Consider the following 22858-nt stretch of genomic DNA (forward strand, 5'->3'; position numbering starts at 1 on the left):
CGCAATTAGACTCGGGTGCTGTGTCCGCAATGCGACGTCACCGAGCGCGAAAGCGGCGCGCAGTCGCCGAGAATGCGCAACAACACAAGCTTCTGTATGCTGCTGACTATGATCGCAATGGTGTGTCTCGCGTCGTGACTATGTCCAATGGAGTATACGATGCGTAAAGAGTAGAGTGGGATGGATGGTCGAGTGGCATAAGGATGATGATGGTTGTCTCGAAGCTTTCAAGATCTGGGGAGGGTGGCAGCGCATGGAATGCCCCGACCCGCGCGATGCGATGGCTGGGTGCAGGGCTGGACGCGCAAACTATATTCTTCCGCCTCACCGTCACCATTGTCATGAAAATACTCCTGACATCCGTAAACTCTGCTCATTTCGAGCCGAGAGGATACGAGATTTTCGTGTCGGCCTTTACACTGACATAGATCTACATGTAGGAAGACGATAGCGTGGAATACTACCTATGAGCGTTGATCGTAGGTATATTCGAACAGATCGAGCGCGTGAGGACACCCGCCCGTTATGGGCGTGTATTTATCCAGAGAGTTCGGAGGTGGTATAGTCGTTTGTTGAAGAACGTTGCCAACCTAAAGCAGTGTTTGCTCCTAATGCAGTGACGGAGATCCAGGCTCGTGCATACGCGAGCCCCACCCAACAATGCATGAAACACTTCAGCTGGAACTAGATCGTCCCACAAACATCTTAGAAACACTCTTTATCTTTCCACTAGGTGCGAGACGCTCGGTCAAGCCGGCAAGGAAGGTCATATCCAACATGTCAAGCGGTGCGGGAAGCGCGCCGCATCCTGACGAGCTCGAGCCTGAGAGCACTGAGGGCTTCAGAGTGGGTGAGAAGAAGACTGTGGAAGAGTATCAGAAGCTGGGTAGGTCTCCACGATGACATGGTTTGAGTAGTCTTCTACGAAGTCTGGAGAGCCAGGGTGGAACGCGGAACATGCGAACCAACACCACATACTGTCCCGGCCATTGACCGCCACCTGCCTCAGCTGACCGCCCTCCTCTCCAGATCAAAATGACGAATCCCTCCGCAAGTGGAAAGAATCCCTAGGTATAGGCTCTGGCACATCGATCTCTGACCCTAAGGACCCACGCAAGTGCATCATTCTCTCGCTCGGCTTAGAAGTTGAGGGCAGGTCTGACATCGTCATCGACCTCACCAAGCCTCGTGCCCTTGAGGAGTTGAACAAGCATCCTTTCACCATCAAGGAGGGCGCGACGTTCCGTATGAAGGCTCGCTTCAAGGTCCAGCATCAGATCTTGAGCGGCATGAAGTATATGCAAGTTGTCAGCCGAGGGCCGGTGAAGCAGAAGATGCAGGAGATGATTGTGAGCTCTTATCCATCTAGTATTTGATGGTGCCTCGTACTGACAATGTCAGGGATCTTACTCGCCGAACACCACTGACAAGCCGGAGTACGAGAAGAAGTGTACGATTTCCATTCTTCCAGCGACGGCGTCATGCTGACCGTGGCACAGTCGAAACCGAGACAGCTCCCAGCGGCATGCTAGGTAGAGGCCACTATGAAGCAGTCTCCAAGTTCGTGGACGACGACAAACAGACTCACTTGCAGTTCAACTGGTCGTTTGACGTGAAGAAGGACTGGTAAGCTGTTCGTGCTGCGAGAGTAGCGTTGCATCTTCCGGCGCACCTGGCACGGATACCCAACACAGCTGCGGGCAGCTACAAAAGCATAGCTTTATCATGAGAGACTAGTAGAGCAAGATGGCTCGAGGAGGTGAAACAACCTCCCGTTCCCGCTTGAACGCTGCAACGAAAACATTCTCAACCTGTCGCAATCGTCCATCAATCGTCAGCATCGTGACCTCGTCGATGCTTTAGGCCGTGTATCTCACTATAAGCACGTTAGCAGACACCACGACAGCGCGTGCTTCGGTGTATTGGCATACTCATATCGTTTGATCAGCGTGCCCTCCCCACCTTTCTCCAGATCTATCGTGTAAACATAAAAGTCTCCTTCATTCGTGGCAACCATAACATGGGGCACATTGTTCGCCATTGCCACCACACTCCGCACCGCCGCGCCATTAACACTGCGCGGCACCCGCACCCACGCAAAGTCCCGCTGCGGCTCCCACATTTCTGTCACGGAGCTGGGCAGGTAGCCGGCCGCGCGCGTGACAAGGCCCGTGGAGACGTTCTGTGAGGTGCGGCGGACAAACGACATGAAGCCTGGCTGCCGCGGCGTTTTGGCAGCAGGCGCAGCGAGCGGGTCACGGTCGAAGGCAGCGCTCTCGCTCGGGTCCTCGGAGGTCGACGGGCTGACGCTGCGTTCACGTCCTGATGACCAGCCGCCGAAGCTCGACTTGCGTGGTGAAGACGGTGGAGAGGCGGGGAGCGCACTGTTCCCATTTGCGTTGCCGGCGTGGCTCGCGCTTGGTGGTGCGAGCTTGAAGATGTGCACGGTTTCTGTCGCGGATGACACGCAGAGGAGGGTCGAGGTCGCGTTGAAGGTCATGCAGTAGATGCGGGTCGGCATGCTACCCCGGCGGAATTGGTACAGCTTCTTTCCGTCCGGAACAGTGAAGACTCGGATGACGGTCCCTTTCTCGGACGCAGTTGCGAGTAGTGTGCCGCCCTCGTTCATCGCGATGTAGGACAGTGGTGTTTGATGTGCTTGTATGACCGTGACCTCTTCCTGGTTATTCAGATCGTACAGTAGCACGTCTCCACTCATCGGCTCTCGCTTCTTCGGTGTTTGTGGGACGTGCGCGGGTTGCTGATGTTGACCTGATGAACCTTTCTGAGGGTGTGGGAGAGCGAGGTAGTTGCGTTCCGCGTTCGTGGACATGGCGCATATACCCGTGGGGTTTATGGGAGTTTCTTGGGTGTGGACGTGGTACATGGTGCTGATGTCGTAGAAGAAGGCCGCATCGCCGGTCACCGCTACCAAACGCTTGCGGTTCATCCTCACTGCCACCACCGTATCGTGGAAGCTCATTTCGCATATGGTTGAGTGCCGCTTGGTGTTGACGATGCGAAGCAGCCTTGGGGAAGTGGTGACCATGGCTACCAGCGAGGTGGAGAAGAGTTGCTCGACCAAAGAGATGTCATCATCGCTGGAGTATGTGGCCAGCTCGAAGGGATCGGTGCCGTAGATGCGCAGTCCTCGCGTGGTCGCAACAGCCAGCAGGCTGTGATCTTGGTTGAAGCTCACATAGTTCAGACCCGCCATGTCTGTGAGATCTGAGATAATTAAGGGCCGGATCTTCTTAGCATACCCTCCATCATTCTTCAACCTCTAGCCAACGGTGTTGCAGGTGTTCCTGGTCGTCCTAGTACATTGCGCTCAGTATCTGCATTGAATTCATAGCATCTTCTTCTTGTCCTATGAAGTTTATACAGTCAATATAGGCAGGGCAGATATGGCCCCACCTATGGCCTCTTACGAGCCGTTCCGGATGAGATCGGTGTTGTCAAAAGCTCCTTAGCCGACACACCAACTTTGAGTATTTTTGGCACCGGTCAAGGCGTAAAACGAGGCTTATCCGCTGGCAGGATCGAGCAGCTCCAGCGCGGTGTGCGCACAATGTTCGCATCCTCACACCTCAGCGTCGTATAGGAGGCCTTCCTATTGCTCCGACCGCCGCCTCACCGACCTGGCCATCTGTACATATTACCAGGCTCGGCATACGGCGCGCCACCATTTAATGTTTGGACTTCGGCGCCCCTGATCCGGCACCTGGAAAGTCAAAAACAATTCGCAATGGCGACGTCGGAGAGTGGTGAGGACGAAAGTCCCCGCGTGTCATTTTCGCGCCCTCCCCATGACCAGCCAGAGGACAAGATGCTTAAGGAAGATGCCGTCCAAGTCTTCCAACACAACACAACGATGGCGGCGGCGGCCGCGCCACCGAAAACGAAAGAAGCCACGATTACTGACCCGCAGAAAGTTAAGCGCGACGAATACATCATGGACACGAATAATAGCAGTATCGTGTCGAAGCGGTCCGTGGAGAAGCTTTACTACCAAGGCGAGCCTGAGTATTTCCGACATTTTGTTAGCAAGTTCAAGCGGCGATCGCCGCTGATCAACAGAGGCTATTGGCTGCGGATGAGAGCAGTCGACCATACGGTTACCCGCTTCTTAGCTGAGCGTACTGCGAAACGAAAAGTAGTCATCAACCTTGGCTGCGGCTAGTATGTGCTTGGTGTTTGACGAATTGGGAAGGCACGCCTGCTAATGTGCAATAGTGATCCACTACCTTGGCTTTATCTTGGCAAACATCCCGAGCTCTGCGTGAACACCACCTTCGTGGATGTGGACTACCCGGTGCTTATGCAGAACAAATTAGGCATAATCGACAAGACCGAGGCGCTCAAGGTCCTTTTACCCAAACTGACAAAGACTAACAGTGAGTCTGGGCTTCTCGCGTCAAGCGATCCGTACGTGGCTATCGGTTACGATCTGTACAACCTCGATGCGCTTCGAAATACGCTACAAGATCACTTGCGCATCGAAGATACATCATGCGCCGTCCTATTCGTCGCTGAGGTGTCAATCGCCTACATGGAGAAGGAAGGCTCGCAACATGTCATTGAATGGGCCGCCAGCCTTCCGGATGTACGATTCTGCTTGCTTGAGCAACATCTACCGGATGGGGAGGAGCACCCGTTCGCGCAAACGATGTTAGCACACTTTGAGAAGCTGCGTACGCCACTGACTGCCATTGGCACCATGGCTGAAATGAAGCAACGGTTTGCCGACGCCGGCTGGCCTGATGCTGGAATCGACATCCGATCGTTATGGGAGCTGTGGTCTGATCCTACGTTCTTGACGCCCGAGCAACGGCGAGCGCTCGACAAGGTAGAGCCATTCGACGAATGGGAGGAGCTAGCGTTGTTCGCTTCACATTACTTCCTGCTGCTAGCTGAGCGGAAAGGAGACCAAGACTGGTCATACCGCCCTTACCGGCAATCGCTAGCCGGCAGCACTTCCCGCGTCTCTCTAGTTTCGAGTCCAGCCAGCAATGGCGACTCACCAGTGCCGGACGTTCCGCAGGAGCATCCGTTGCAAGCGCCAGAATTGCCAGGCAACAGCGTAGCAAGACGGTATGCTGCGTTGGTACCGGCCACATCAGAGATTTCGGAAGGAGAGGCAGTAGGCTTGCTGGCTGGCATAGGCACGCAGGAACGACTAACAGACTGCGATACGTACTCAAGGACGGAAGACATCTTGCCAATTACAGGTCCGCCAATGCGGACCGGCATCATGTGCCACACTGTGACCAGGCTAGGGAGCACATCTAACTGTTTGATGGCCGGAGGCAGAACTTCGCCGGACAAGGCAACCGCAGAATGCTGGCTGCGGCAGGACGGCATGTGGCGGAGAGCACAAAGTCTACCTGAAGGACGGTACAGACATGTAGCTGTACCCCTGCGTCTACCGACTGAGCCCCGGCCAGCACACACTGTGTTGATCTTCGGCGGCAAAACGAGCGACGGCCACGTTCTCGACGAGTGGCTACTCTGGATGGGCGATGCTGGTTGGCGAACAATACACGTAGCTGGCGATCCGCCACCTGCGCGCTTCGGCGCTTGCATGATTACAGATCACCGAGAAGGTGTGTCTGGTGTGCTCGTGGGTGGTATGACTAGCGCTGGACGTGTACTGGGTGACTTCTGGCATTGGAGCTTGGAAAGTGATATGAGCCTTCATTGCCGAAATGTCACTGCACGAGCCTCTGCTGTACTACGGCAGAACGCGGGTATCCTTGCTCGCTTCGGTGCGTCACTTGTACGCACTAACAGAGGCATTCTAATGATCGGCGGCATCTGTGGTGGACGGCTGCTCACGAGCCAGGACGAAATTTTGAACATGAAGACATTACGAACGCATCCTGTACAGGGCAAGCGGCCGCTCTTCTGCGGCGTCAACATTACCGACGTTGATGGTGGACTAATAGTACTAGGCGGCGGAGCAAACTGCTTCTCCTTCGGCACATACTGGAACAAGCCTGCGATCCTCACAGACGACCCGAGCGCCTCTTTGCGCATTGGCTGGCATCTACTAACCACTCAGAGGCCGGACAGCTCACATCAAGACATTGTGAACGAAACGGTAAAGCAGGGCGAGCAGCAACAGCAAATGGCTAACGGACACAGTGTCTCGCCAGACCTGAGAATGCCCGATCCGATCAAAGTCCCGCGATTAAGCCTTACAATGGGCGGCGTTGACTTTGAACAGTGCGTGAACGACGGCAAACCACTTGTGTTCTGCGATGGCGACATAGGCCCATGCGCCACCATGTGGAGCACCAGCTACCTCAAGGAAGCAATTGGACCGGAGCGCAAGGTCGTAGTGCACACAACGTCCAGTGAGAAGATGGACTTCGAGAAGAGGAACTTCAGCTACATCACTCAAGGCTTTGGCGCCTTTGTCGATGCTTGCGAGAGAGGAGAGAAGCTCTACCTGCGCAGCTTGTCGAAGGGCGCACCGAGCGAGCAACCGACGAACCTCGCCGACGACTATCCGGAGATTGCGGCGGACTTTGAGCTGCCGGGCGAGCTGATCTACGTGGTCGAGAACCTGCACAGCTCGCCGTTGAGGATCTCCGGACCGGTCACCATGTGGCTGCACTACGATGTGATGGCCAATGTACTTTGCCAAGTGCGTGGTAGAAAGCGCCTTATGCTGTACCCGCCTACGGACGTCGGAAGTCTTGGGTTCGCTCCGGGCTCGTCGAGCTCATCTCTGGACGTCTTCAACATACATCCCTCATTACGACGGACGCTCGTGAACACACATCCCTTCGAAGCCATACTTGAGCCCGGCGATATCCTGTTCATACCACCTCTGTGGGTCCATACCGCAGCGCCCACACAAGGCGTTAGCGTCGCCGTCAACATCTTCTTCCGCAACCTCGAGCAGAACTCGTATGCAGCAGGCAGAGACGTCTACGCGAACCGCGATCTCGCAGCATACGAGCGCGGCCGCAAAGACATTGCCAAGATCGTGAAGGCGTTCGAAAGTCTGCCAGCCGATGTGAGCGGGTTCTATCTGGAACGCCTGGCGAACGAGCTCATGGAGAAGGCGAAGTCTATCGCAGTCACTTCACAGTTACACACGGTATACGCTGAGCTGTCATGAGGGAGGCGAGGAAGGAATGTCTGTCAGGCATGTTGATGCTTGAGGTCTTGTATAGCGGTACCTTTGTGATCGCAATGCGCCAGCCAAGCGACTCGGCGGTGGGAAGACCCGTTAGTTCGCAGCACGCTTGCGAATGGTTCCCGCCGGCTCCAGACTCCCACAGAGACCCGCACCTGCCGTTGAGCTGCTGTGGAGTCCGTCCCTCATGGCTGAGGTGGGGCTAGATTCCGACATCACTTTGCATGGTCGCCGAGTCGCAGGGCAAGACGGAATGATTGCGACCGAGCCGTTCTCCGCATTGAACGCACGCGGGAGTCTTCCCACTGAACTTTTGAGGCGAGCAGAGGGATCGTTCAATAGAGCAATGCATGAAATATGCAGAGGAACGACAAGGATTGGTTGAGCTGTACAGCATCTCAGAGTCGCATCGCCGATAGGTTCGCGCAAATAGCTGTCAGACTCCCACAGCGTTCGTTGCTGCCGCGGTCGCACGGCCTCCCTTCTCCGCGATGTCTCTGCCGCTTGTTGCCAACGGCGCTGCTCTACCACACATGCAGTTCTTGGAGAACGCTAAGATCCTATCGCTTTTTAAAACTCTCGACTTGACTTCGCCGCGACCACGCACAGCCCAAAAGACAATTCACTGAAGCTCTATCGCTCTCGATTCCAGCATTCTAAAGTGGAACTACTGATCGCCGTACTGCCTGCCAATCTCTTACCACCCTGCGGCGTGCTCGGCATGCAGGCGTCCAACTTCGGCTTGGTGTCATGCACGCCTTCACGCCACAGAACTGATAGCGCTTCTTGGTGCCAGGTGGGGTTGCTGCCATTCGGACGTCCCTCTAGATATTGCGCAAACCACCCCCGTTCTTGGGGATGCTGTGCTGCATATACTCTCTGTGTTTGATCTGTTTGTACGACTAACGTTACCTCTGCAATCCAGGCGTGCCGCGTTTGTCTTTCGAGGGAGTCTTATCTGCAATGTGAAACGACCAAATAGCAGGAACAAACTACCTGACGTACACATTCCACGAGTATCAAGGCCGTTTAAAGGGCAACAACGACCGCTTATAGCCATTGTGCATCTCGAACCGCGACCTCGATTGTACTGGAAAGTCTACGCCGTCCCGACCCACGTACCATCCCACGCTGTAAACCTCATGTGATGGCCACTGTATGCGCAACGAGGCCTGCGCTCACACCTGTTCAGGCAGAACCACGCGCAGCCTCTCAACTCTCCATCAACACATCTCAGACTGGAACGCCGAGAGCGATACCTCACAAGCATATCCCTTACTGCTCACCAGGGCCTCGTCCCGGCCTACGGCAAACACCAGACACACCTCCAGCCTCTCCACCTTCGCCTAGCCAGCTAGTAGAGACAACTTCATTGACCTATCCGCCCAATGGGTTCGACAAAGTCAGCAATGACCCGCCAGTCTACTCCATTACGGCAAGCAAACTGTCACAGGCATTGGATCACTTAGCTACACAGCCTTTACCGGCGGCACATCAGGTCTTCCCATGGCTTCATGGTCTTCATGCCGACAACCAACTGCAGCTGGCCTTCTTCATTGCGCGGAAGAAAGCACTACGGCGCACGCCGAGATGTCTGAGACACATCACCATCGTCAAAGCTGGCGGTGACCTGTCGCACAGTAGGCTCAAGGGCGCCATAGCGCCGGAAGAGATATTGGCTCCGCTACAGGCTGCTCGAGATAAGCGAGTCGAAGATGCTGCCGACTTCTTGGATATGGATCCCAAGGATGGCTTCAGCGTGCGGAACTTCCAGATACAGGCCTGTAAGATGGCTACAGTCAGTGATATCGTGGTGTACTGTGATAATGGTACTCCGAGAGATGAGGCCGAGCGACTAGCGAAGCGGATATCACGAGCTCAAGCCGCGTGGTTGAAGAAGACGGACGGCTTGCATTTTGGATCGCGGCCGTTCAATACTTTCGTCCTTTCTGGTAAGCGCATCTTCCGTTGCGTCGTGCATCCCGCAACATGCTCACGTGGTTTTAGATGACTACACGGTTGTCGAGGCAGACTTCCCGGATCTCGTCAGCCTCGACTCTGAGGGGTGCATCACTGGCAAGGTAATGGACTTCTTTCACCGTGAGCGCATAGAGATGTGCTCCATGTCCGCACCGAGTGAAATATCGCACAATGTCTGGCTCGGACCTACACCCGACCCATCGCTACCGCTGGAAGGCGAAAGATCTTCGCTTATGCAAGACCCGTCATGCTTCGACGTGATGGTTGAGGCGAACGATCTTGCGCAGGTACCGGATTCAAAAGCCTTCAAGGTGCTTGAGGAGCTTCTTCAACAGAAAGATGCCGCGAAGCTACCCAACGGTGCCATACCGCAACTGGAGTTCCCGGGTTCAGGTGCAATCATGCCCCCAACCTGGTCACAGGCGGAAGTAGACGGGCTGATTGCGACGTGCGAGTGGATGTATGAGCAAGCTCACGCTTTGCCTTCTACTGCTTCGGCCAGTAGGCGGAGGGACAGCAAGCTTTCGTTGACCGTCGAAGTGGACAGTGACGGCGACAGCATAATGCAAACCACTAAAGGACAGGAGTCAAGAGGCCGGCGCATCTTGATCCACTGCACGGACGGCTATACCGAGTCTTCGCTGCTAGCGCTGGCGTACTACATGTATGCAGAGTGCTTGCCTGTGCACGAATCGTGGATACAGCTACACCGAGAGAAGGGCCGCAACTTCTTCGCCTATGGCTCGGACGTAGCGTTGCTACGAGCAGTGCAACCGCGCATTCTGCAAGCCTCACCCAAGCACCAAGGCGACGTGCAGCAGCTATGTCCACCCGTACCGCAGTGGCTGGAGAAGATGGACGGTAGCCTACCGAGCAGAATCCTGGACTACATGTACCTGGGCAACCTCGGACATGCCAACAACCCGGGTCTTCTCCGTGAGCTCGGCATCGGCCAGATACTGAGTGTCGGGGAGCCTGTGAGCTGGGATAAGGATACCCAGAGATGGCCGCAGGAGAACCTACTGTTTGTGGATAAGGTGCAGGACAACGGCGTTGACCCTCTGACGGAGGACTTCTCGCGATGCTTGCAATTTATCGGTGAGTCGCAGCATGCAAGCGTTTTGAAACCATTCCTAACATTGTCGTAGAGAACGGACGCAAGAAGGGCACCAAGACATTGGTGCATTGCCGAGTCGGAGTGTCAAGGTCCGCCACGATATGCATCGCCGAGGTGATGAATGAGCTGGGCCTGTCCTTCCCGCGAGCATACTGTTTTGTTCGAGCCAGGCGGCTGAATGTGATCATCCAACCACATCTTCGCTTTTCGTGAGTTTGAACCAATCTAATCAGCGTTGATACCTCAGCTGACAGACTATAGTTATGAGCTTCTCAAGTGGGAGGAGTTCCAATGCCAGAAACGCGGCCAACATTTACGCCGAGAGCTGGAATGGGCCATCATTGCCAGGGAGATCGCGGCAATGAATAAGCCGTACTCGAGGCAAGGCTGAGCCTGGTGTGGTCTGTCCGCTGGATGGGATTTATCTGTTAACGTGCTATGGAATATGATGTTACGATTTTGTTTGCGGAAGATATCATATGGCGATCTTTGATGGGATGAGTGGAGGCAGGCTCCGCGGGTGTTGCAGCCGTGGGGCTTGTTCGAGTAGGTCGGCATCTTCATACAGTGTCGTTTATAGCGGGTAGCAGTAACCACAAACGCGCCTTGAGTCCGTGAAATTGCTGGGCTTTGCTCCTCATCACAATATCGTCTCAGCCCAGGGTCGCTCGGCTTGCACACAGATACGGACGATGCGGTTCGACGAACATCGGCTTCGTTAGAAACACGCTCTTCGGGCAGACCTGATGTTGGTGATCTTGATGTGACGAACCACTGCGGAAGGTTCGCGCTATGCAGGTGAATTGCAGCACAAGCAAGTGTACAGATTCTGACAAGCCATGGACTTGCATTCATCACGCTTCTGCATGGCGATGGTTTGATCTCCCAAATCCGTCCGCTATGTTACCGTAAATTGTCCAGAGTAACCGCCTTTCGTCGTCTAGAATGCGAGAAGTAAGTGTACTCGACTGAGGAATGGAGATTGTGAGCCTAGTAAGACGAGCACAGCCGTCTTGGCTTACAGTACTAGTTCAGCTGGCTACATCGATCGACTTAATCGCGCTCTCCCACTCATCAAGAATTTTCATCGTCAACTCACTCTTCGCTTTGATGTCCGCGAATGCATCACTGCCCACCGGCAGGAATGGCGGCGCCTCCTTCCCTTCCGCCACCCCTTCACCTCGAACCACGTCAATCATCAACCGCACCGCCTTGGTCGCATCACCGGGCTGGCCGCCATGCAGCTTTGGCGTGAACTCTTTCCAGAAGTTTCCGAGTGCCTCGTAGTCTTGGAAGGTACCGGATAAGTCATGCTTCGTCGGGTTGGCAATCTCAGTTCGACAGTAGCCGGGGTGGATTACAAGGACTTTGACGCCAAAAGGAGTGGCTTCGAGTCGGAAGTGTTCTACTAGTCCTGCATCGCCAGTCAGTGGCCGTAGGTGTGAGGGTTGGGAGGCGGAACCAATCGCTAACTTACGATCAAGCGCAGCTTTTGTGGCAGCGTACCCGCCCAGGCCTGGCGTATTGTGCCACCATGCAGCCATGCTGCTGTTGTATACGAGGAAGCCTGACTTGCGCTCTCGCCAATGCGGTGCAATAGCGCATACGACGTTCCAGTTGCCAATGGTGTTCGTTTGGATCATTTTGAGTAAGTCTTCGTTGTTATTGCCGAAGTCTTCGGCAGCAGCTACTTTGGTGTAACCCGCATTCGCGACGCAGACATCGATACGACCGTAGATCTTAATGGCATCTCGCACTTTCTTCTGGATCTCGCTCATTGGTACGGTGACGTCCAGTTGCATGGTAGCGGCGCCAAGGTCGGCGAGCTCCTTCAGAGTATCAGCATTACGGGCTGTAGCTATGGCTTTGTCACCCCTCTCCAAGGCTTGCTTGATGAACTGTTGACCGAAGCCCGAAGAGCAGCCTGTCACGAACCAAACGAGCTGTTCAGGCATTCTGATAGTGGTAACTAGAGTTCAGAGTGCGAATGATCTCAACAGTTTCGAGGATGATATTTTGCTTGCGTGCGGGCCAAGGATGGGAGATTGAGATGCCATTTATATGGGCGGCCGCCCATACACTAGCGCTATGGTGCTTTCAGCTCAGCTGAAAGACCCTGGATCATGCACCAACATCGGATGTGTAGTGTATTCCGGGTTACGCCACTGAGGCTAATTCTGTATGCCAGCACTACGAATGCGGAACATAATTCGGCTCATTGCAGACAGCCGTAAAAGCATAATCTGAGGTCTCAGCGGCGAGTTTGGAGCCGCTGCTGGCCTGGGATGGGGTTGCGACCCTCGTACCGCGAGATACAGCCGCTATGGACATCTCCGACAGTCTGTTTCAGCACCTTCCATGGCATGTTGCAGAGGCTTTTGATTGGAACGAGCCTGTCAGTAAGGAAGCAGCTTGCGCAGTCAACTCGTTCCTGAAGCTGGAGTCAGAGACATTCGAGGAGGATCCGTTCAGGCGTGCCGTCTCAAAACTGTGTACTGTACCTCTGGTGCTTACGGGTGACCTTACCTCTAGCTGCATGCTTAGCGAGATGCTGTCTTTTTCAGCCGGCTGAGCTCCAGTACACGAGTGAGAACTGAACGCTGTACATGTTGATACATGAGGTCGAGGTTGAGGTCATCTCACCGTCCCGTTCCCGGGCGATGTGGATGAAAGACAGCTTAACGTTGACTGTGAACATGACAGTACGAGATGGAGACTGCAGGTGCATGTGCAGTGGACTCGAACCGGTGCGTGCCACAAAGGACGCACAGCCACAGGTGACGCCACAGTGCGCGGTCGATACATGTACCAGGACCAACATGGAACATTAGATACCAACGTTGTGTTAGACACAAAAAAGGCCCACACTTACAGGGAGTGGACAGGCCCAGCGAAGGCTTACATGGACGATACCCGGGCTAAGATGCTACACCTCGTGTAGCCTACAGTATGAACACGTCGCCGGAATGGTCCGCATCAAGCACCGCTACCTGCTCGTCAATATCTTGTATCCAGATCCCAAGTCTTCACAGCTAAGACCACAGCCAACCGTTGACGGCAAAAATGTCCCGTACAGTGTGCACTTCCGGCAACCCAGCTCGGACCGCTTGACCATTCAGATTTTGCTCCGCACAATTCGTGACGGTGTGGCGGATTTGTTCGGCGACTACGGATCTGGCAAGGTCTCGGGAAGTTTACAGAGTAAGCAGGAAGAATGCAGTTCCCTTCTGGATTTACTTCGGTGTTGCAACAGCCTGCTGACGAAAGACAGTCAAGTACTTCTCCCCCGCAACGAGCACGGCAATCATCCGTGTAGCGAGGGAACACTATCGCCTCGTCTGGGCCGCATTGACCTTCACTACACGCCTGCCCAGACCGGTTGAGCAGCCATGCGTTCTGCAAGTCGTGCGGGTCTCTGGTACCATCCGCAAAGCGGAGGAGGAGGCCATCCGTCGTGCGCGGATCCATATTCGACGCGCGCAGAGTGCGAGCAAAGCTTTGCTTCTTCCTACAGTGTCGTCCACAGCGGCTGTGGATGTGAATGACGACAGCAGAGAAGACATTAGCATGTTTAACGGCATCGAAGACCCAGACGAGCCCGGCACGCTGGGAGACGAGGACGACAATGACTGAGCGCAGCATCTCCGAGTAATTGTTACAGCTCACTAAGCAACCTCCCCATAAGCAGCGCCTCAATGCTTTCTCCCTTCGCCAATGAGCCCTCCTTGGCAGGCAGACAGAGCAGCGCATTGGCACCTTTGAAGCTCCCGATCCGCGAGCTTCGCTGGAACCCAGTACTTGCCGCATACAGCCTCCCATCTGCCTTGGCGGTTACCACAACCCGATGGTACTCCGCCCTCTTTGGGTCCATGCGCACATCCTGCCCGAGCACCACCTTCACCTTCGGCAGACCCCACGGCTCCGACTGGCCGGCCATCTTCTGCAACGCCGGCAGGACGAACAGATGGAACGTCACTACTGCGCTAGCCGGATTACCCGGTAGACTGAAGATCACACGCTTCTCTCGCCCACCCTCGCCGGGTTCGGAGGAAGATGGTTTGAACGGGACGGTGGCGAAAGTGGTTGGCTTTCCCGGCTTCATGCTCACTCGCCCGAAATGTATCGTGCCGCCAAGTGCTCTCTCGATGGTGGGCTTGAGAAGATCCAATTCACCCATGCTGACGCCTCCACTCGTCACGATCACATCAACAGAGCGCATTGCGTCACGTAGGACTGCCTCGAGGGAACCAGGAGCGTCGGATGCAATACCCAGATCCACCGCCTCGAATCCACTCCCTCTTATCGCAGTAAGGAGAGTAGGCCGATTGGTGTCTCTCACCTCGCCCCTCCTCAGCTCGCCAGGGCGATCGTGCGGCGCAATTTCGTCGCCTGTGCTGAGCACGCCTACGACTGGGCGGCGGTAAACGCTCACTTCTTGCGTGCCGACAGAAGCCAGTAACCCGAACTCTCCGCCTACGGAGGTAATGGCTTCGCCTTTTCGCATTACCACCTCACCCGCTTTGACGTCTGAGCCAACTTCGCGAACGTTCTCGCCGGACTTGATGGCATCGGTGTGGATCTCAATGTCTTTCTCCTCCTTCCCATCGTCGGTCATGGAGCGGAGGGTCGTGTCTTCCACCATTACTACAGCGGTAGCGCCGGGTGGAAGAGGCGCTCCGGTTGTAATACGCGCTACTTCGCCGGTTCTTAACTCGTCCGTCTCGCCTTCTGAGCCGGCGGCATGCGAGATTGCTGTCACCGGGAAGATACCCTTTGTGCTAGGCACTAGTGCGTGATCAGATGCGACGATAGCGTACCCATCTACGATACTGGCTCGAAACGCAGGCACAGACTCTCGCGCTGAGACGTCTGAGGCGAGGACGCTACCGACTAGGGATTCACTGAGCGGCGAGGTGACAACTTTCGGCTCAGGAGTGTGATCGTAGATCTGATTTAAGGCGTCGGAGACAGAGAGCATGGGGTAAGGCGACTCCCTGTGTCGTCTCGTTGGTCCGGCGTTTGGGTCGTTGGAGAGAGGGCCACGGCCGGAGGGACTCGTATGCGCCTTGGGGGCGCTGTGACCGCCGTGACCATGGCTGTGGCTATGGTCGTGATCATGAGAATGGTGGTGATGCCCATGCACGGAAGTATCTTGCAACCCGCCAGAATCGGCACTGGTGGTGGGAGTTGGGGGCTTGAGACCAGCCTCCTTCTCCAGCTTCCCCACACCACCCACGTGCAGACTTCGTGAATCCGCCCCAGCAGCCTGCTGACACGCGTGCGCTAGCATAGGAAGGACGGCCTCGAGATTCTCCTCGGCACCTTTAGGCGAGCCGGGTAACGTTAGGATGAGGGTTTTGTTTCTGACTCCGGCAACAGGGCGGGCCATCATGGCAACTTGTTTTTGTTGTAAGCTTCAGTGTCATAGTTCCAAGTGAGACTAGCTGGGGAGGCGTTGGGAGCCGGATCACTTACATGGCGTAACTTGAAGGGATGCGGCGAGCATGCCATGCCTAGATGAACGATGAGTCGGTTGACTTACTTGGATAAGCGAATGGCAATGCTTACACCAGGCCAGGTGCATGTTTGTGTATGAGCGGTGAGACCGCCTAATAGCCACTCAGCATGACTCGATTTTGCCCAATCGTGATCATCTTTGAACCATGGTACATAGCTCATAACGAAAGCGATACTTACCTCAGGAGTAACATCCTTCTGCGTAAATCCCGTCCCACCGCTTGTCACAATCAGATTGACGGAGTTCTGCCCATCGCACCAGCCAGTGATTGCGCCCTGGATGGCTGCCTTTTTGTCGGGTACAATCTTGGTTGTCGTGGCATCCCATCTGTCTCCGCCTTTGTCGGAGAAGACTTGTTGCAAGGTAGGGATGCCTTTGTCGGTTGCCGGGTCTTTGCTGGCGGTTTCTGAGATGATCAGAATGGCTGCGCGGAGTTTGGCCATGGTTCTTTGACATTGCACGGCAGGATTGGGGCGGAAATGTGGAGAGGAGGACAGGTTGACGAAGAGGGAAGGTGTGCGGTGCACGGACCGTCCTATGCTTTCACACTCCCACGAAACCTACAAACATGGCGTAACACCTTGAATAGAAACCAGGGGAGATACTGAAGACCTGCTGTTTGATGTAAGTGTAGGCACTCATACATATTCTATATACAAAGGACCAGGTCGCTAAAGCTCGCTTGACAGCTTTGCAATGCCGGTAGTGCAGGTCGCTCACGTCAAGGTCAAACTCTCACTCCGACACTTTCTTCTGGCTATGATGACAGATCCTGGAAGTCTGGCGCATTGCTGCTGAGTAGCAGCCCGATGATCAAACCAAACAGCCCGAGTACGGAAGAGAAGATCTCAATGACGAGGATCTTCACGAACCTATACCGTACGTCAGCTTATGCCCAAACGCACCTCTCGCAAAAGGTCGCGCCACTTACAGACTCGGGTCGGCAGCGTCAGCCAACGCAGCACTACTCCCGTTGATGCCCACACTAACACCACACACCAAGTTACACATCCCCACCAGCACCCCGGACCAAAACAACGCATAGCCGGTGAAGTAGTTTGTCCCGCTGTGCAGCGCGTCGGAGGGGATGGCGGTGATTTTGGCGGAGAAGACGATGCTCATGATGACGCCGTAGATGGCGACGACTTCGCAGAAGATGATGGAGATCAAGTTCTTCGTTCGGATTCGGGGCGCTTTCACGCCGCCGCCGAGGATGGAGGTGCCGGTTATGAAGATGCCCCTATGTACACACGTATGGTGTGAGTGGATAATATGGTGGTGGAGGAGGAGGAGGAGGAGGAGGAGGAGGAGGAGCGAAGAGGGGTGGGTGGACGCACCATGCTGCTCCCACGACTGACAGGCCTATGCAGAAGCCGATGCCCGTGCTTGCCCATGCGTATGGTGATATCGATTCGAGGAATGCGCCGACCTAGCATCGCCAGTATAAGTGCACCATCTTAATGCTGGGTCTGGAACCATGTCCACGACGTACATTGAATGCTTCTCCTTCGCCCTGGAAAAGCATATCTACATCCTCGTTAGCCCGCTATCTTTCTGGCTTTTTCCCGCGAGTGTGCCGTACAGAGTCCCACGACCGTGAGAGCGCCGGCGGCGCCATATGTGGCGTACGTGAGTCCTCCCATTGTGTTATCGGTGGGGTAGTGGTGAAGATAGGAAAGGTGGACAGTTGCCTCATTGATGCTCGGCGATGATGCTCTGGCACTTCCGCTGCGATGCGGCTCTTCCCGCCGCCAGCGATGGGTGACTCAGCCACTGCCTGCTACTGACTTGTCTTACTCTTCCCATCACTCAGTCTCCATCACTGACGCGGTCAGTCCATGTGAACTCTTCACTTCGGCCACACGACTTGCTAGAGTCCGTGTCGGTGCAGCCTATAAAGATGGCCAACCCCAGCCAGAGCTTCTATGAGCTCTACCGGGGCACATCGTACGCCTCGCACTCACACTTACATTAATGATACGTGCAATCTGCATGATGAAACCAGGAGGGCTGACCAATTATGTGGCGACCAGCATCGGTATGGCGCTGGCAGACACTCTCGATGACCTGATCAGCACGCGCCGCATCGAGCCTCAACTGGCTATGCATATCATGGCGCAGTTCGACAAGAGCATTGCGAATGTGTTAGGCGAGAAGGTGAAGGCGAGGTTGAACTTTAAGGTATGCTGTATCGCTTTGTGACAGTAGGATAGTGGGAGTCTGGTAGGTTTGGAAGAGTGCTGATGCGACGAGCCGAGCAGGGCCACCTTGATACCTACCGGTTCTGTGACGAGGTGTGGACATTCATCATCAAGGATGTCAACTTCAAGATGGATAACTCGTCAACGGAGAGGGCGGAGCGTGTGAAGATTGTGGCTTGTCAGTCAAAGGAAAAGGCTGCATGAGTGTGGTGCCAAGGTCTGGTCCACGAAGGCGCAACCCGTGCCAAATCCAAGTCGCATAAATATGTGGCAAATCCATCACAGAAATCGAAAGAGGCTCTCGGGACGGCTTTGGCTATCAACGCATCTATGGGTGGCGTACGGTGGAAATAGTGGCATATTTGTTTCACCCAACGGAGGCGTTATGGCCGGACGATACCCAAAACTGCAACGAACGAATATGTGGCCTTGTAGGTCGAGTTAGCACAGATATGTTCTCAATAGAGCTGCTATTGCACGCTCCAATACATCTCCCAATAAAACTATCTCCACTAAGTGTTAAGCCCAAGCGTGCCAAGCCTCCCGTCAACCTCACCTCAGACGTTGCCTCGAACCTGTCAGTCACAGCTTGTTTTGCCCGCCATTCTGACAGCACAAGCCCATCATGTCTAATGCACAACCGCAATGGCTCTTGTACGCCATTGCTTCCGGCGGCTGCGCAGCCCTCAACGGCGTATTCGCCAAACTTACCACTACCGAACTCACCTCACAATGGGCGGAAAGCGTCTCGCAAGCGTTTGGCTTGAGCGCAGGCCTGAGTCGTATTGCTGAGTTCGTAATAAGAGCGGTATGACAATGCATCATAGGTGATTAGTACGTAGACTGCTTGGACTGATCGCATGTCCCAGTTCTTCTTCTCCATGAACCTCGCCTTCAACGCCGTAATGTGGGGCCTCTTCACCCGTGCTCTAACCCTCGCAACATCCACCGTGCGGGTCAGCGTGATCAACACGAGTGCGAACTTCATGCTTACGGCGGTGCTTGGTCTCGCCATCTTCCGCGAATCACTGCCTGGTAAGCATTGCTCCACTTTCAACCTGCGAGGGAAGCTCTGCTAACGCCACCTCAGCGCTCTGGTGGCTAGGTGCAAGTCTTCTAGTGGCAGGCTCTGTGATTATAGGGCGCCGCGAGGAGGGTAAAGAAGTCGGTGCTGCCGGAACCGCGGGTAGTGAGCCTGCGGTCGCAGCTGGTGCAGCCTCGGAGCCTTTTCGAGACGAACCTGACGCTCCACTTGCGGGTGCGGATGATGCGAACCTTCACGACAGTGTCGAGCTTGAACGTAAGACAAAGCAGAGGGTGCCGGCTACCGGCAACGAGCACGAAACGTAGAACTGTTTCGATAAGCCGCCCATCTCCTCTGGTCAAATCGACCGCTGTCCCTCTGACTACGGCTCAGAAGCTTCACACCTCGCCGTCTCGGCTGTGTTTGGCCCCGGGTAAGCAATATGCGTAAAGGCGGCAAAGGACTGTCGGCATTGACCCACATACGTTGAGTCACCTACAAGGCCTATGATTCCACCGCCTTACATGCCACCGTCGAATATGGTCTGTCTTTGGTAAGCTAAAGCTACTGTGTCTATAACGCTCGGCTGTAAAGCTCATCATGAACACAGGACGCGTAGTCTAGGGGTATGACGCCTGTCTGCAGCAGGTTCGACATCTGCTGCGGAAGCGAGTACAGGTGGTGGTGTGCACAATTGACGCCGCGTCTTTCAAACCTTGTGGCCTAGGCGCAGGTACGACAGGTTTTCAACTTTCTGCTCTACTACGAGGGTAATGTTTTCCTGTGAACAATCACTGACATGAAACCTCAACCACATGTGTCCGGTCCTTTGCATACGTGGCTGCCTCATTCGGAGACCGCTATTGGTCCAGGATAACGCCACCTGGTCTACTGCTGCCTAAAGCGCTCGGGATTACGTCGGCGTAAAGAAGCGCTCCCTATATGTATATTGTCACCACGACGGTGCCCATTCAAGGAATGCGTGGTCTAGTTGGCTATGATACTTGGCTCATTTCCGATGGTTTATCAATCCGTAGGTGACCGCGCGGCACGCTAGGGATGATAAAGCACGAAGCTCGTAAAACGGGGCCCAGGAGGTCGGGAGTTCGATCCTCTCCGCGTTCGACTTCTTTTGCTACGGCTCGTGCGATGTCAAGGCAGTCGTTTACGAATAAATGGCCGAGTGAGCCGATGAGGTGGTCGTTATGAGTGGAGCAGGTGAACAGGTTACCAAAAATATCTGCTCCATTGCACCGTCTACACTCTCCCCCCACCGCTCTGCCCACCATCCTTCGGCTCAACATCCTCTCGCAGGGCATCTTGATGATGTCGCTCCCACCACTCCTTCCCGCCCTCCGCCGACTGCTGCATACTGATCACGCTCGCTCGCCGCTCGTTCAGACTCCGCCTTTGCGCCTCATAGTCTTTTCTCTCCAACGCTAACCGGCGATGCGCATGCTCAATCTCCATCTGCTTACGGTCTGACCCTCCACTCCGCGTTCTTCGGTGCACGATCGATCCCGGCGGCCCAGCACTACTTGGCGCAGCTGACGCGTTCGAAGCTTCCAACGACCGTGGTGAGTAGGTAAAGCTCAGCGAGAAGCGCTTGATAGCGCCAATCAGCCCAGTCTGTGACTGAGCGGGCCCAGCGTTCTCGATTCCTGCCTTTTGGTCGCTCGATGCAGCGGCTTGCGGCGCCTTGCTCTCCCTCCGCACCCACTCCTCTTGGAAGCAAAACCGCCAGAAGCAGAGACTACCCAGAAACGTCCCATCACTGCCTGGCACATGCCGCCAAGGCTTCTCACGCCAGCAGAAGACGCAAACATCGGCGAAGCCTAGAAAGCATTGGCAGAAGGTGTTGACAGCGGAGAGTTGAAATATGGGATGTTGGGCGTAGTGGTCGCTGTAGTCGAAGCAGTGAAATATGAACGGCACGGTCCAAAGGATGATGTAGATGACGGGGTAGATGAAGAGGAGGCGGAGTTGGCGTTGGATGGCGCGACGACGGACATCGACCGGTGATGTGGCGGCGTTCTGGGCTACGGTTATTGAACCTTCTGTCGAGGCGGAGGTTCGTTTGTCCTCTTTAATGGGTGGCAGAACATGTGCGCTGTCGATGGACTGGGTGTGTGATCGCATGCTGCTGAGTGTGACGATGGAGCCGCGGTGGCGAGTAAGGTCGGGGGTGGAAGCTGGCGCAAAGTCCTCGGCCATGACACCCGCTGCTATCTGCCGACTGCCTCTTCGAGAGTTAGATGCGCTTTTCGTCGACACAGGTCCAGTCAGGGGCTCCACAGGGAAGCCGAACGCGGTCGACCAGTTCGGACCTGACGGTCGGCGGCTGGAAGGATAAGCCAGAGAAGGCGTAGAGTCAGAGCGATGCGAACGAGCCACCTTGAACGACGTGCTTTCCGAGGCAACAACATGAGTATCATCGGGCGCTACGTCTTCCTCATTAGACACCTGCTTCTCGAGATCCGCGTCGAAAGTAGGAGGCGTGGGCGAGAGCTTGATTGTAGCGAGAGCTTGAGTTGCCATAACTGTAGCTACGGCGCTTCTGCCGGGCATTTCCACGCTACTGCTGCGGTCCTTCTCAGCGCCGAAGACCTCAAACTCCTTACCGACATGGCGGTAGATGCGAATGGCTACAAACATGATGTACAGCCATATCAAGTACCTTGGCGCCCATGACAATGCAATCCGGTACCAGTATGGTCGGATCGGCAGATAGCAGAATGCGCCTGTCGCCACGTAAGGCAGCCTAGGGTTGACGAAGGCTAGCGATGCGCTGATGTTCGGTATGATGATCCAAGCCACGACGACGAGATACCGGATTCGATAGAGCCCATCGTGGCCGAGAAATGAGTCCTTCGGTGGGAAGATCTGCAAGGACAAGTGCAAGCTCATAAGCAGGATAGCGACGTCTGAGGAAAATGCTGTTAGCAGTAGTCAAGAATCGAGGATCAAAGAGCGAGTGGTAATATACCGCAAGACTCTATGCCAATCTGCAACAGATACCCACTCGCCTGACACAGCTTCGACCCAGAGATGGCCTGGCCATGCGCTAATGCATTGGAAGTGTATATTAGATACCACAAGCTCTTCCAGAAGTCCGCACAAATCAGCATCAGAACAAGGTCACGCCGGAAGTTGCGTCTCATCATGTAAAACCAGTACAACGCGCAGAGTGCCGCTAAGACGCTCACGCTGGAGGTGATGGTGGCCATGAGCTGGATCTCATGTCGCTCATGGGAAGCCAGGATGAGGGACGTGTTGACTGAGTTTGCGTTATCAATGCCAGGACTCGCGTGACGCGCGAGTTGAAGGTGAAGCGTTTCAGGGCCAGGAGTGATTGTGACATGCGAGCTGTTTCGGGTGCTGTTTGCAATCGCGACCGCCAGATCTGCGACCGTGCTAGGTATTGACGGCATTGTGCAGGGCCGTTTTGGAGTGTCCAAACCCGCTTAAGTACGTGTCTAGCAGGGTGGGTGGATAGGTGACGATGTCTTCGCGCACTGAGGACTTCGAACTCGGTACAGCCGCTTCGGGAACAGTGCCCTTCACACTGCTCCCAAAGCATGTCTCCGGTCTCGATGGAGACCAAACTTCATGTTAGCTAGTTACTGGTATGGCCAGGCTTCTTCGGCGCCTCGACCGAGGGTCCGTCGTCTGGTATGCAGGTGCGTCGCAAGCAACAGCCGCCCACTGGAATGTGGCAACTCGGTATCATGATCCCGCAGGCTCCAACCAGGGCTTTATCCTTCACAAAGCTTTTGCCGGGTCGTTTTCAATGCGTAGGACGGGCCAATGAGAGCTCCAGCCAACCCTAAGCATTATGCGCTTGATGTATGCGCTCGTAGCTTCAGTG

The 22858-nt window shown here is 55.0% G+C and overlaps 10 protein-coding genes and 1 non-coding gene across 11 annotated transcripts; 6 read left to right on the top strand and 5 right to left on the bottom strand.

Moving 5' to 3' along the window:
* Nucleotides 1-777: 777 nt before the first annotated feature.
* BAUCODRAFT_78774 (uncharacterized protein) lies at nt 778-1630 on the top strand (the record flags this gene model as incomplete). The annotated part of the gene is made up of 4 exons (XM_007682809.1): nt 778-886; nt 1030-1349; nt 1402-1450; nt 1500-1630. 4 exons carry the CDS (start codon nt 778-780, stop codon nt 1628-1630), a joined length of 609 nt encoding a protein of 202 aa, XP_007680999.1.
* A 16-nt stretch (nt 1631-1646) lies between these two features.
* On the bottom strand, nt 1647-3513 carry BAUCODRAFT_312366 (uncharacterized protein). Its single transcript, XM_007683117.1, has one exon. The coding sequence runs from the start codon at nt 3215-3217 to the stop codon at nt 1877-1879; it is 1341 nt and encodes a 446-aa protein (XP_007681307.1). The 5' UTR covers nt 3218-3513; the 3' UTR covers nt 1647-1876.
* BAUCODRAFT_312084 (uncharacterized protein) lies at nt 3484-7320 on the top strand. Its single transcript, XM_007683118.1, has 2 exons — nt 3484-4182; nt 4237-7320. Exons 1-2 carry the CDS (start codon nt 3749-3751, stop codon nt 7130-7132), a joined length of 3330 nt encoding a protein of 1109 aa, XP_007681308.1. The 5' UTR covers nt 3484-3748; the 3' UTR covers nt 7133-7320.
* A 977-nt stretch (nt 7321-8297) lies between these two features.
* On the top strand, nt 8298-10769 carry BAUCODRAFT_570655 (uncharacterized protein; the record flags this gene model as incomplete). The annotated part of the gene is made up of 4 exons (XM_007683119.1): nt 8298-9102; nt 9158-10228; nt 10279-10456; nt 10509-10769. The coding sequence occupies 4 exons, from the start codon at nt 8298-8300 to the stop codon at nt 10636-10638; spliced, it is 2184 nt and encodes a 727-aa protein (XP_007681309.1). The 3' UTR covers nt 10639-10769.
* Nucleotides 10770-11278: 509 nt separating this feature from the next.
* Nucleotides 11279-12202, bottom strand: BAUCODRAFT_152314 (uncharacterized protein; the record flags this gene model as incomplete). Its single annotated transcript, XM_007683120.1, has 2 exons — nt 11279-11661; nt 11725-12202. The coding sequence occupies 2 exons, from the start codon at nt 12200-12202 to the stop codon at nt 11279-11281; spliced, it is 861 nt and encodes a 286-aa protein (XP_007681310.1).
* A 1335-nt stretch (nt 12203-13537) lies between these two features.
* BAUCODRAFT_39122 (uncharacterized protein) lies at nt 13538-15977 on the bottom strand. Its single transcript, XM_007682764.1, has one exon. It carries the CDS (start codon nt 15637-15639, stop codon nt 13903-13905), a length of 1737 nt encoding a protein of 578 aa, XP_007680954.1. The 5' UTR covers nt 15640-15977; the 3' UTR covers nt 13538-13902.
* Nucleotides 15978-16414: 437 nt separating this feature from the next.
* Nucleotides 16415-17401, bottom strand: BAUCODRAFT_134707 (uncharacterized protein). Its single transcript, XM_007683121.1, has 5 exons — nt 17348-17401; nt 17258-17292; nt 17103-17194; nt 16697-17005; nt 16415-16637 (listed from the first exon to the last, which is right to left on the bottom strand). The coding sequence occupies exons 2-5, from the start codon at nt 17288-17290 to the stop codon at nt 16523-16525; spliced, it is 549 nt and encodes a 182-aa protein (XP_007681311.1). The 5' UTR covers nt 17291-17292; nt 17348-17401; the 3' UTR covers nt 16415-16522.
* A 172-nt stretch (nt 17402-17573) lies between these two features.
* Nucleotides 17574-18464, top strand: BAUCODRAFT_39124 (uncharacterized protein). Its single transcript, XM_007682765.1, has 3 exons — nt 17574-17712; nt 17799-17946; nt 18027-18464. The coding sequence occupies exons 1-3, from the start codon at nt 17666-17668 to the stop codon at nt 18168-18170; spliced, it is 339 nt and encodes a 112-aa protein (XP_007680955.1). The 5' UTR covers nt 17574-17665; the 3' UTR covers nt 18171-18464.
* Nucleotides 18465-18591: 127 nt separating this feature from the next.
* Nucleotides 18592-19316, top strand: BAUCODRAFT_79125 (uncharacterized protein; the record flags this gene model as incomplete). Its single annotated transcript, XM_007682839.1, has 3 exons — nt 18592-18774; nt 18836-19001; nt 19057-19316. 3 exons carry the CDS (start codon nt 18592-18594, stop codon nt 19314-19316), a joined length of 609 nt encoding a protein of 202 aa, XP_007681029.1.
* A 650-nt stretch (nt 19317-19966) lies between these two features.
* On the top strand, nt 19967-20115 carry BAUCODRAFT_t40. The gene has a single exon. It is a non-coding gene; the product is annotated as a tRNA-Met (tRNA).
* Nucleotides 20116-20247: 132 nt separating this feature from the next.
* On the bottom strand, nt 20248-22421 carry BAUCODRAFT_28182 (uncharacterized protein; the record flags this gene model as incomplete). The annotated part of the gene is made up of 2 exons (XM_007682671.1): nt 20248-21926; nt 21977-22421. The coding sequence occupies 2 exons, from the start codon at nt 22419-22421 to the stop codon at nt 20248-20250; spliced, it is 2124 nt and encodes a 707-aa protein (XP_007680861.1).
* Nucleotides 22422-22858: the final 437 nt, after the last annotated feature.

This window comes from Baudoinia panamericana (assembly GCF_000338955.1).
Source record: "Baudoinia panamericana UAMH 10762 unplaced genomic scaffold BAUCOscaffold_14, whole genome shotgun sequence".
In the NCBI taxonomy this organism is placed as follows: domain Eukaryota; kingdom Fungi; phylum Ascomycota; class Dothideomycetes; order Mycosphaerellales; family Teratosphaeriaceae; genus Baudoinia; species Baudoinia panamericana.